The 13,608-nt window shown below is 38.5% G+C and overlaps 1 protein-coding gene across 7 annotated transcripts in view; it reads left to right on the forward strand.

Moving 5' to 3' along the window:
- Positions 1 to 13,608, forward strand: part of CNOT4 (CCR4-NOT transcription complex subunit 4) — an 82,318-nt gene that overhangs the window by 42,091 nt on the left and 26,619 nt on the right. For 5 of the 7 annotated variants that reach the window (XM_049792191.1, XM_049792195.1, XM_049792194.1 and 2 more), the window contains exons 3-7: positions 1,169 to 1,366; positions 4,151 to 4,237; positions 4,767 to 4,868; positions 5,693 to 5,818; positions 11,525 to 11,649. In XM_049792191.1, coding sequence (XP_049648148.1) covers positions 1,169 to 1,366; positions 4,151 to 4,237; positions 4,767 to 4,868; positions 5,693 to 5,818; positions 11,525 to 11,649 — 638 coding nt within the window. Of the gene's footprint in view, positions 1 to 1,168; positions 1,367 to 4,150; positions 4,238 to 4,766; positions 4,869 to 5,692; positions 5,819 to 11,524; positions 11,659 to 13,608 lie in introns of all 7 variants that reach the window. The other 2 variants (XM_049792193.1, XM_049792196.1) reach the window with 1 other exon arrangement.

Here is a 13,608-nt window from a genome sequence, read left to right on the forward strand (position 1 = left end):
ATTGTACCATTAACAAAGGACAGTGAGGAAACAGTTTAATTATTGTTGGACTTGCACACTGAAACCTTTGGTTATGGTAGTACAAGCAAAGAACTTAGTTCAACATATTGGTCAGCTTAACTTCTTTATCTTAAGTCTTTACCTTAATGCACATCTCCTGTACTCTTCTTATTTTTTATTTTATCTCATTGTTTAGAAACATTTTTTTTGTTGTTGGAGATAGTTTTTATATGCTTGCTTCTGTGCTTAGCATTGCTTTGTATATGAAGTGTGAAATCTAACTTTTCAGTCTTGGAAAACTAGGACAGGTAAGGAGTATTGGACTGTTTTGAGGACCAATCTGGGGCAGAGGACAGTGCACTGTAGTCTACAAGACCAGGCTAAAATAATGCCTTTATAGCAATGCTCTGCATGAACAGAGCAGTCTTTCTAGGTAACTCTGAGGACACTTGTACTTCTGCTAGATACTTTTGAGACTAAAATCTGTAGTGTTGTGTCTGTGTTTGAGGAGTTATCTGTAGACGATAATCTTGAGGTTAAAAAATCACCTTTGTCCAGGGAAGGTAAAGCCCAGGTTTCAGACTGATACACAAGCATGGCAAGAATACTTTTAAATCAGTATGCAGTAACTGTATTGAAACTGCCTCTTCACTAGAAGTTAACAATGTAAAAATGGAGCTGTGAAATGGTGTTACTGTCTTGTAATTTCAGTGGCCCGCAAAGTTCGCTTGTATTTTGATTTCTTATCCTGTAGTCTTTACTTTAATACACTTAAGTATTCAAATCTGTATCAGACAAGAAAATAAAGTAAATATGCAGGGCATGCTTTCATCCTGCTTACTATCCTGTTAGTAAGATCTTAACAGGATGTGTTGACTGTCATGTTGCAGCTGCTTGTAGTGTTACCAAAGTGACCAGGCAGCTGAGTTAAAATGTGACTATTGCCCAAATCAGTATTATGCCTATAAAAGGAGTATTTCATGAAAATACACAAGATGTTCACCTTTCCCAAAAGAGTGAATATGCCACTTCTAAAATGTGGCTGGCCATAACAATCAGAACAGTGTAACAGAAGAAATAAATTTGTGCGTTAAAACATCGAGATTAATGATTTTCAAATGTGTTGTTTCTTATATGGGTTGTTTTTAATGGTATTTGTTATATTTAGCCATATCCAGAAGATCCAGCAGTGTACAAACCACTCTCCCAGGAAGAGCTGCAAAGGATAAAAAATGAAAAGAAACAGAAACAAAATGAGAGGAAACAGAAGATATCAGAGAATCGTAAACACTTGGCCAGTGTACGGGTTGTACAGAAGAACCTTGTCTTCGTGGTAGGGCTGTCTCAGCGCCTAGCAGATCCAGAGGTGAGTGGTTCACACTTACAGATCTTGCTCATAACCTACGGTCAAGGAACCATTGGAATACCCTTGTACCCTCCCTTGTCTGTCTCTGATGGGTACAAAATGAAGCAGCATTGAAAAGGTTCACTGCTGCTGAGGCCCCCACTTCTTAAGGGAACCTCCTCAGCTTTCTCCTCTAAAATAAGCTCAATAAAGGTTTTGTCTCTGCTTTTGGGAGTACAGATTCTCTGTTTGTTAAGGAAATTGTTCTTTGTATTTGTTTAAAAATGGCTTGTTGATAAGCTAAAAATAAACTTACGGATTTTTTTAGGTACTTATTTTCCTGGGCTGGATCTGCTGGGACTATACAGCTGTGTCATGCACCACCAATTCCAAAATGGGAGCTTGGTTGGATTATAAAAAAATATGAAGTGTAGCACCAACCTGTAGGGATGGCAGAAAAAAAGCCAACACCTGAAGTGTAACTAGGAAGGAGCGTAAGGCTGATGTCAGTTGAGGGGGGAAAAATTTAGCAAGAGGAAGACACAGGAAAGAGTTGGCTTGCTAGTCTGCATCATCAAAAAGAAGCTTTTAATTTGAGAAAACTGATTGCGTTTAAAATGTTTTATTTACTTCCATCATCAGCCAGCTGCAGGTGGCAAATGGAATTAGTGCTAATGAGTAAAAGTACCTTGAATTAGAATATGGAGGAAATGTACTACAGGGTAAGATAGATGTCTTCAAAATGACTGTGCCACATTAAATTCACCTGATTGGACTAAATTGTCTGGAGAAATCTCAAATAGAAGTGGTTGTTTCTGAGGCCTCACAGAGTGTGGGCTGCATTTTGGTAGGCTGGGAAGGAACAAATGTAAAAAGCTGCTTTTAGTGGAGGGGAAAAAGGGGATATGAAGGGAAGAGAAAAATCAAAGTTAAACTGATCTACTATTTAACACTTCAGTTTCTGCAAGAATGTAGCAACAAGTATTTGCTAGCAACTGTCAAGGCTGGCTTGGTGCTATTTATTACTCAAAAATGTATTCAGTTTCTTTGACCAGATAGAGGATTAGTGAGTAAGAGAAATAATAATATATACAGTTAAATATATATAATTTTTTTAACCTCAGATAATTCCACACTGAATACTTGAAGTAATTAGAAGTGGGTTTATTGGTGTAGTAAGGGGGGTTATGTGTGTGTTGTACTAGGTTTGGTGGTAGCAGTATTCTCACTGACGTACCAGAAGATAATGTGTACTAACTGAATATTGCATATAGCAGAAAGATGACTTGATTTCCAGGAAACCTAGCCTGAAAGAGAGAGGTGGACTGAAAAAAAAAAAAGTATTCAATATATTCAATTTTAGTTTTCCACCTAAGCAAGCAAAAAACTCCTGCACAAATAAAGATGAATTAGAAGGGGAGATTGGCTGCTATTTACTGTTTCTGGGAATAGATCTGTGGATCATAATGGACTACAGGTGGATCCACTTCTGTTGACATGCTTTTGTGAAAATTGTGAAGGCCGTGCTGCCACATCTCATCAGAAGTATAATCTGCAGGACACTTGAAGAAAGTCTTCTGCTTTAGTCAGGATTGTCAGTTTCCTCTGGAATGCTCCAAAGAGTGGGTGTAGGATCTCTCAAGAGGCTGTAGATCAAGTGAAGAGCAGTCAGAGACCAGCGAGTGACTGGTTATCTACACAACGTGCCCTGTAGTTCTACAGGATGTTCTAAATGTGATTAATGCTTTTACATCTTGAAGACATTGATGCTCCCTTGAGAAGGGAGAGGAGGTGGTTAGGTGAAGAAGTTCTTGGGTTAGTACAGTTTAACTGTACTATCCAGTGTTAATGTGAAGATGGAGCTGGGGAAATTAATTTTCCATTTTAACTGCTGAGGTTATTCTCTAGAACTAGAAATACCCGTAGCTTATCTAGCTTCAGTCTGAGTAGTCAGTACTTCTGCACCTCCTTCTGTCACAGGGATAGAAAAAAAAAAAGAAAAGGCTTTTGGGACCAAATGTGTCAGATATATTGCCAATTCCATTGGCACACAGGTAACCGTTATTCAACAGAGTTGCTTAATATGCTAGAAATGTTCCTGCTTTGCACAGGATCCCTAAATGCTGTGTTATTACTGATGCAGGGAAGGGCAAGACAGGAGTGGTTTTGGGTTTGTTTTTTTTTTTTTCCTTTCAGGAATGTGATAGTCGCTCATTTATTTCAGCATGATGTTGATTCTGAAACGTTTTTTCTTGCCCATGGCAAGTGCCATATATTGTTTTCCTGTATTTAGTCTGGTCTTCTGAAAACTTGAGGCTATCTCAAGCTAATTGCTTTACTCTCTTTCTCTTTGGAGTGGAGCAAGTGAGTCAGGATTCAGCATTTTGTTCCTAGCAGTTAATATATCTGAATGCACATATAAGATGGTTGTTTATTTTAAAACTGGAATGAATGTGATTTCTATTTTTTCCTCAAATTATAAAGTAGATACATACAGGAATATTTCATGCTGAATGGGATGTATCTTGCCAGGGTAGGGTTTGGGTAGTCTGAGTACCAAAAGAAGTTTTAAAAAATACAACATAAAATGTGGAATACCCCTCATTTAAGTTCTTTACTGCAGTGGCAACATACTTTGTATTGCACGTAGCCATGTTTTATGTTGGAGAACAAATCTACGTATTCTCTTCCTCTTTGTAGAAGAGACCTGTTTTTTATTGAAGTTGCACAGTTACACAGAAGAATACATACAGCCCTGTATGAATTAACTTTCCAGTATACCACTTTAACTTTCTTCTCTTGTAGGTTTTGAAACGACCAGAATATTTTGGGAAGTTTGGTAAAATACATAAAGTTGTCATTAATAACAGCACATCATATGCGGGGTCACAGGTAAGTCAGAAGCCCTTGTGATTTTCTTATTACTTTAGAGAAAATACATGTGTGCAGAGTAAATCTGGGGCTCCCTATTTCTGATTAAGCAATGTGTTGAAGTAAAAAGAAAAAAAAATACAGCATTGCAAAAATCAAATTACTGTTAAGTTACTGAGACGTTGTCCAACCAGACTTTTGAAGTTGGATGCAGGATGCAATGTAGAAAGATTAAAAACTGGGAGACAGGATGAAAACCTTCAAAGAAGCAGCAATGTGGCATTTATTGACTAATCTGCATTTCAGGGATAGAATACCTTTAATTATTTTTAGAACTTTCAAACAACTTTTTGATGCACTTCTTCTTTTCCTCATTCTTTATGCATCACATCTAAGTTTTTATGAATTCTACCATTTTTGTTAGTTTTCATGTTAAAAACATCTAGCTGTGAATATAGCAGTTTATGAAGTGAGCTGCTGAAAAGGCAACTTAATGTTCAGATCTGTCTGGCAGGACTTAAAAAAAAAAAATGCTATGTTTTCTTTCTAGGGTCCAAGTGCCAGTGCATATGTAACCTACATCCGGTCAGAAGATGCTCTCAGAGCCATACAGTGCGTCAATAATGTGGTGGTAGACGGCAGAACACTTAAGGTGGTAATATTTTTACATTCTTTTGTGTATGTGCTAGGACACTAATATCAGGGCATAATATAAAATTTTACTTGTATCGATATTCTTGTGTTGATGAACAAAAATGTCCAGTTTATTGGGGTTTGACCTATTTTCATAGCATTAATCACAACGTGGAAGTTCAGTGAGCTTCCAGCAGGTTCCAGGCAGTTAGCAGGTAACTCCAGGAGATTAGCAGGTAACTTCTTAAAACAAAAGTCTGAGACAAAGAAAGAGATGCACCACCTTCCCCTTCCCACAGCGGCTTTTTTACTGTGTAACTTAATAGTACAGTGTGAAAACCTGATTATTTGCTTTTACAGAGCAATTCTGTAGTCCAAATACCACGCCTCTCAAAAGCTCCCTGGGAAATGCAAGTTTTTTCCTTTTAGTATTTGTGTAAACAGGTATTCAGGCTGACTTGGCCACATTGGTGGCTACAGAAAATCATCTAGTTAATATTAATTTCCTGACCCTGCTACAAAACATTAACTGGTTTCATGTAATACAACTTCTTAACTATTTATTTGGCTTCTTATGATTATGAATGCAAATATTTACTGAGGCTCTTATTTTAGTGTTTAGTTTGGATGAAAGTAGAAATACATCCTAATTATCTAATCCTCAAGTATATAGACTTCTTAGAAATGGACTTCCTAGTCCATCTGCATCAAAAACTGCATTATGATGGAACTCCAAATCTTGGGAAGGATTTTTTTTTTGCAAATATAACTTTTTGTTTTTCTTGTACTGTAAAAAGCATTCTTAACCTCCAGTACTTAAGTAATGATTTTTTTCTTCTTCAGGCATCGTTAGGTACAACAAAATATTGCAGTTATTTTCTAAAAAATATGCAGTGTCCAAAACCAGACTGCATGTATCTACATGAGCTGGGAGATGAAGCAGCCAGTTTCACAAAAGAAGAAATGCAGGTAAGTGTAGTGAATGGGAAACACATGAAATGTGGCATGTATGTATTTTATTGTATATCATCTAGTCTAATATGTGTATAATGTAGCTTTTTGCTGAATGTTATGGCAGAGATTAATTTTGAAATCGAAAAGGTGATTAACAAGTTGGATATTGGAAGTGAACTGTTAGTTAACTTTTTTCATTGCATGCTGCTTTTAAAGGCTGGAAAATCCACTGAATGTTCATGAGTCGAAAGATGGAGATAAACTCAGCCAAGAATTCAAATAACCTTGAGTTAGCTACTAGCCCTTTGTTCACACCAACTCAAAGTAACATGTTATTTTAAATCTCTGTGAAAGAAGTTAGTGCAGATCTGGGTTTTCCTGTAGGTTTTGTGTGTGTGGCCAGTTATGACTTAACTATTGTACTGTGATTTGACCATGCTGTCTGAATTATGATATCCCTTTTAGCCTGTGAAGGGTATAGAAAACATTTGGAAATAAAATATTGAGGGTAACTCTAATAGAGCATAAATACTGATGTGGGGATTTTTTGACTCATCTCAATATCCAAATGCTTTTTAGCCAGAGTAGGGAAGTAAGTGAATGGAAAGCTTTACTTTTTCAAAGGTGGTGCATTCTGAGGTCTTTTGGGTCTGCATCTGTCCCTCTACATGAGGTATGGTAAAGCTTTTAAACTCAATCTCAAGTATGCCAGCCTTGCATCCAGGTTGTAACTTTTGCTTGTGGTCTGTCCATGAAGCAGGTGGTCCCTGCACCTAGTACTAGCACAAATGTTGTACAAGTAAATTTTATTTCATGTTAGTCTGATGGAAGCCAGAGAATAAGGAAGAATGTCCATATCTATTAAAGATTTTTTTCCACAAATTAGCAGTTATTTCTGAGGATTTCAGCTACATTTTCATAAATTAAAAAATACCCTGCTGGTTCAGATTAATAGTCCCCTGTAGTATATATTTTGTCACAGATAATGGCAATAGGAGGTAAAATTCAAGGAGAACTTGCAAACCAGGCCACCTTCCCTGTTCATTTCACTGTATTTCTCCCACCAACTAGATCTGTTATATCAATACATGTTTGAGGGTATGTTCCTGTCTAGGCTTTTTAGGTTTTTTTATAGAGCTGTCAGCCATGAATTTATTTAATCCATTTTGAACCTGCTGATACTTTCAACCCTATAGTCTTTTGTGGCAGCAAGCCCCAGAAGTTCACCAGCTGTTTTGTAAAGTGCTTTCTTTGCCTGTGTTAACCGATCTCCAGTTAGTTTTGTTAAGTGTTTCCTAATCTTAGCATTGTAGTACTTGCTGAAAGCAAACCCCTTATTCACCTTATCCATTGCCTTTGTCGTGGTGTAAAACTTGATCTTCTAACTCTCAGCCTTCTCTCTAAATCACACAGTTTCTGGGCTTTTAAACTTCTTTTTAAAGCAGTTCCTCCCTTTCTGTGATAATTTCTGTTGCCCTTCTCTACCTTCTAACTGTATCCTCCTTGAGATGCAGAGGTCAGACACATCATACTCATGACATGAAGGAAGCAAAGTTTGATACAGCAGTCCTTAGGGGTTTGTTTTTTTTTGGGGGGGGTGGGGGGGGGGAGGGCTGTTTTGTTTTGTGCTGTTTGTGGTTTTTTAAGTGCCCTTCCTAATGATGTCTAGCACCCTTTTTGTGTTTGGCTGCCAGTGCCTAATCAACTAATAATTTGAGATCTGTTGGCAGCAACCTCAGTAGCTCTTCTCTGAGCCATAACAGCCAGTTCACAGATCAATACAGCATTAGTGTGGTTTAGGCTACTTTTCCATTGGTGTGTTACCTGACATATCTCTGGTAAAGCTTTTTTGCCATGTTTTTGCCTGCGAGTTCTCTGGGGTTCTTTTGGAGTTCTTAGTAAACTGCCATGCTGATAACGACCCAAAGAGTTTGGTATTGTCAGCAAAGAATTTGTTCTTCATTCCTTTCTCATACATGCTGATGATGTTGCATAAAACTGATGCCAGTCATCAGTCATCCTTTCTTGCTTCTGCAACCTCAAGGAGTGACCAGTAAGTTTTACCTTTGCCTTTCTATCTTTTGAACCACACAAGAACCTTTCCTCTCTCCCAGGGCACCTTTGTAAATAACTTCTGGTATGAAACCTTATCAAAGGCTTTTTTGAAAATTTTGTGGATCCTCTTTATTTATGCTTATTGACTGTTGTGGTTTCAGCCTGGCCAGCAACAAAACACCAGGAGGCTGCTTGCTCACTTCACCCCTGCCTTGGCCTGAGTGGGATGGGGAGGAGAAAATTTAAAGAAATGCTCATGGGTCGAGACCAGGACAGGGAGGGATCACTCACCGACGATGGTCACGGGCAAAAGACAGACTCAACTTGGGGAGGAAACGAAATCAATTTAATTTACTACCAATCAAATAAAAATAAAGATATTGGGAAGTAAAACCAACCCTTAGAACACCTTCCCCCCACCCCTCCCTCCTCCCAGGCTCAACTCCACTCCCAGTTCTCTCCACCTCCTCCCCACCAGCAGCACAGGGGGACGGGGAATGGGGCTGGGGTCAGTTCATCCCACCTTGTCTCTGCCGCTCCTTCCTCCTCAGGGGGAGGAGGACTCCGCACTCGTCCCCTGCTCCACCGAGGGGTCCCTCCCACAAGAGACAGCCCTTCCCAAGCTGCTCCAGCGTGGGTCCCTTCCACGGGCTGCAGTCCTTCAGGCACAGCCTGCTCCAGCGCGGGCTTCCCCAGGGAGCGGCGGCCATCTTGTGGGGCATCCACCCCCTGCTCCAGCATGGGCTCCTCTCTCCCCCGGCTGCGGGGGCATCCCCTCCTGCTCCCCTCCTTCCTCGCTGACCTCGGTATCTGCAGAGGGGTTCCTCTCACATTCCAACCTCCTCCCCCACTGCAGGTTCCCCTTCTTAAATCTGTTCTCCCAGAGATGTTACCACCATCACTGATGGGCTCGGCCTTGGCCAGCGGCAGGTCTGACTTGGAGCTGGGGAAGCTTCGAGCAGCTTCTCGCAGGAGCCACCCTGGCAGCCCCTCTCCTGCTACCAAATAACCACCACACAAACCCAAACAGTGACACTGTCATAAAATTCCATCGTGTTAGTGAAATAGGATTCCCCTTTACAGAAGATGTTCACGTTCATTCCCATCAGACTGTGTTTATCCATGAACTTATCTCTTTTTTGTTTGTTTGTTTTTAAGGTAGACTTTATGATTTTAGGGGGGATGGAGGTTGAGTTTAGCAGTCTATAGTTCACAGGATGTTTTCTACAGCCCTTTTTGTAGGAGGCAATGGCAATCTGTCAGTCCTCTGGCCTAACTACCAGTTAAAATTGATAGGCTATGTGGCTTGGCCAGGAATTCAATTTCACATATGAGTTCCTTCAGATGTCTTGAGTGGATTATACTTGATCTTGGTAACTTAAATGAATCTTCCTTTCCTGTTCCTTTTTACATTCCTTAATCTTTCTTCTTGATTTCATATCGCTTTCTTGGAAATCACTGGAAATTACGCAACTATTGAAAAGTGCATTTGCTTTCACTGCACCAGCTTTCTGGAGTTTGAGTTAGTGTGAATGAATTTACAGGTCCATTTAATGATATTGAATGTTCATTGTCACAGACTTTGATTCTCTATTTTTAAACAAAAAAAAATTGTCAGCGGGTGAACGTAGGTTCTAGGCTCAATAATTGTTAATAGAGCTAAATGTTGTGACAAATGGAAAAGAACTGGCAGAACTCCAGGAAGTCTCTGAAAGTGAAACTGGGAATTTAGGTAAGGTAGGTTGGAGATGCTAAGTATGGTCTCCATATTGCTTGTTAAAAATAAAGCATCATTACAGCAAGCTCCTATGTAGGATTTTAATCTTGTTTCTTTCTTACGTTTGTGACAGGCAAGTGAGCTTAGGACTGGCCTGATGTTCCTGGCCATGACGTTCAGTCTTTTGCCACTGAAGTCTTAAGCAAGATGAGCTATCCAGGGAGGTTTCTTCTTACTCAGCTGCTTAATGTTTGCAGTGCGGATCTGTGCATCTAAGCTAGTTGCTTATATTCTATTCATGGTGGGTGGCGAGAGAAGCGTTTCCAGGGTGCAGTATATCCCATAACGTTTACATTTAGGTGAACCACACTGTAGGACCACACTTTTTTTCTACTGTAGATAGTAGCTTGAGTGTAGGCACTGACAAAGTTGGGTAGGATGACGCATACACCAGATGTTTCAGAGTCCTTTTGAGGGTTGTGTAGGTTGACTACATAAAGATGCGTTCAGAATCAAACAGTAGAGAAGAACTGGAGAACTAAGTAGCAAAAAACTGGAGACATTTATAGTGTTTGATTGACTTGGAGTATTCAAATGGGATATGCAGTTGGCCTTCTAAAGGAGCCCATAAGGGAGTTTAGTTTAGTTTCTCTGTTTCTCTGTTTTTTGAATTTTGTCAAATATTCCTGTTTAATTTTTATTTTTTTTAAAAAAGTAAGTCATAGTTGTCTTTTAGGTTGTAATGTTTTTCTGGGAGGATGTCCACATTGCCTGTGCATCAATTCCATTCCTGTTCCAACAAAATATTTATAAAGGGAATGAATTAAGTAATGTACAAATGTTAATTTTTACGTGTACAAGTAGTGTGCGGGCTTTTAAATCAATACTGAAGATGTGATAGATAATAACAAATGTGTTCCAGACTTAAGATTCAGAAGGCCTGACCATAAGTCTTGGCACTTGTTTGCTTTGCGAAGGGACATCTCTAAGTATGTGGAAACTCTAGACAAAAGCTGTTGACAACTTCAAATTCGCTGTTCTATTTTGCATCTTGATTCAACTAATTACAATACTTAACTTGCAAATAGTAATTCTTATGTTGGAGTGGTATAACAGCCTACAGAAAATATGAATGCTCATCTTGAATTTGTTTCAGATGTCACTTTAAAGGTTAGGAAGGAGGGTGGGTATTGCTGGTTTTGTTTTAAATATTTAGCCACATGTTATAGATAAGCTAGACTGAAAAATACTCTCTTCCTTCACTTGCCCGATTCGGTGTTCTGGAGTGGGATTGGTGGTCCTCAATTTCTGAAAGCAAGAAATTGTTCTCAATTAATTGAATTGTTAAAAGAATATTTCAGTTTTTAAAAAAGGATGATTTATCAGTTATTGCTCAGAATATACTCCTTGTCACATGATAGTTAACACTCAGACCACCTCAGCTGTTTTTATTAGGCCAATAGAAATTACTTCCATCTTGGAACTTTGGGTTTAAAAGAGAGACTCTTTGCTCCCTTGTATCTTCTGAAAAGCTTAGTATGGTTGATATATCAAATGCAGACTGCCTTGGAGATTTAGCCTTTTGTGATTTAGAAGGTATATTGTGAAGCTCTTGATTAGAACTGAAAAGCAAGTTCTAATAAGGTTGTAACTTCTTTTCCTGCTTTGGAAGTCTGCTTTGGTAATTTATAATTGCCAAAATTATAAATTGGTAAATACATCCAAGTGATTTCTAGGCAAGCTTTAGATTAATGGAGATCACGTCTGTGCTGAGATTGAGAAGCACTAATTTAAGTTTCATTCAGGAGTGCCCTGTTGAGTTGTTAAAGCTCAATTAATAAGCTTTAGGACTTATGTATGTACATTTATATATAAAAAACTTTTTTTTTTAATCTATAAAAACATATATTAAAGCAGTATTCATTCATTGTGAGTGTCTCTTTCCTTAGGCGGGTAAGCACCAGGAATATGAACAGAAACTACTGCAAGAATTATACAAACTAAACCCCAACTTTCTCCAATTATCTACGGGTACCGTTGACAAGAACAAGAACAAAGTGACAGCACTGCAGAGGTATGATGCGTAAGTACTGATGCTGGACTGCCTGGCGATGTGTTCTTTCTGGTTATTCCCAAAGAAAACTTTTTTTATTCCTACTGCATCCCCTAAGTTGCCTGCTTTTTTTAGTGGCTACTATATGACAAACTCTGATACTGGTTTTCTCCATGCAGAGACCTATGCACCACTTTGTTCTCATACAAAGTGAGTGTAAGTCTTACTTAGTAAAGAAATGTTTTTCTGCTGTGTGCATTTGGATCACTAGTTCAGAATGAGGTGGTATTATTCTGAAAGACAACCTTGTATTTCATATTTGCATAAACACATATTTTTTTAAAGACCAGATGTCAGCTTTCTTGGTATGGTGTCATGATGAATGCAGTCTGTACTTTTACAGCTGAGGCACCTTACAGTCTCAATAGGTGGTTTTTACGTCATGATTTGTAGTGCAGTCCTTACATTAGGTGTAAGGACCTTAGAAATTAGAAGTAATATCAGTTTGTTTCTTTTGTGTGAGTAAAAATTCACAAGATATGAGTAAAAGGTTCCTTGCTTTTATCTAGTGAACTTAAATATTTTTCACTGTGTTTTAATTGCAGATATCACTTATTACAGCTTGTTAAAATAATCTGTTGAAGTAGTTTGTTCAGTAAGTTATGAAGAGATTTCTTCCATATGAGTACATAGACATACAAAGATAAATGAAAGCCTAAGCTCATCAGTTCTTATGTGAATTAACCACTCAAATGTCATATTTAAGATAAAGAAATGAAAACGTTAACGATTTCATCCACTCCTTGTAGGATTTTCACAATGAGATGGGCAGAGTGGAATGTAAAAGTTAGACTGCACTTTGCATGCCCCTTGGCCTTGTAATCAGGGTTTGCGTTGTGTGCCAGTTTATCCACTACTGAATTTTTCAGACAATAATTTGCCATTGGCAGCACCACTGCACAACATTTTAAGCAAGAAAGTGGGTACTGTATCTAAAATATTGCCAATTGAGCTTGAACAAGCAGAATATAATTCTGAGAACTGGTATCCCAGCTGGTGTGTCTGGGATTATTTTCTTTAACTTCTGGAGGATGCATCATATGCTCTTTGACTGCAAGTGGTCAGGACCTTCAGTTGGATCTTCTCTTAAGGACTGTGCCACTTCTTATTTCTTGGGCACTGGTTCAGTATTGACTTGGAAGGCAGACTGCAGTAAGTAAAGCAGATACACCATTTCCTGCATTTGAGTATTGATTATTTTATGTTCAAAGTCTGAACTAATCTTAATTTGAAACCTAGTTAGATCCTAGCAAAATAAATGATACCAGCGGGGAAAGAATGCTTTATCTGAAATTGCAGCAAACTTTTAAGCCTTCAGAAAGAAATTACAAATTGGAGCTTGGCCAGTCTGTGGTGCCATCATTTTGGCACTTGTGGGGGAAAAAATGGCATGTTATTCCAAAGGCAACAAGTCTAGAGTTAATTTCTCTTTTCAGCTGAACAGCATCATAATGACATAGACTGTTCTTTGCTAAAGGCTAGGCACTACCTTTTGGGTTGCAAAGTGAATTTCCTCTTGCAGCTAGGATTTTGAAATGTTTCTTCAAGTCCTGTCTCATCAGTACAAAATGTAGCTTGTGAGCTGGTGAATGCATGTTGTTCTCCTTCACAGCTTTCTACCCAATTCAACGGGTTGTTGTTTTTGTCTGATTCATTGATATGATATTAATATATTTCTGGCAGTTTGTCAAAGCCTCTGACAATTTTGTGGTATTTCTTGTGTTTCTGGGGTGCAGGATTTCTGTTTCACTCTGGAATTGAACAGAAGTTGAGTTCTAAATAGTAGATGTTTAATTACAAATATCCAGTAGTAGAAAACATTTCCGAAACTGTGCATAAATGCTTTTTCACAATTGTGTCTTAATTTGAAAGGTCCTATTTGCAGACCTTTTTTTTTTCTTGCTGCTGAAGGCAAATGTT

The sequence above is a fragment of the Accipiter gentilis genome, chromosome 34, assembly GCF_929443795.1.
Source record: "Accipiter gentilis chromosome 34, bAccGen1.1, whole genome shotgun sequence".
In the NCBI taxonomy this organism is placed as follows: Eukaryota; Metazoa; Chordata; class Aves; order Accipitriformes; family Accipitridae; genus Astur; species Astur gentilis.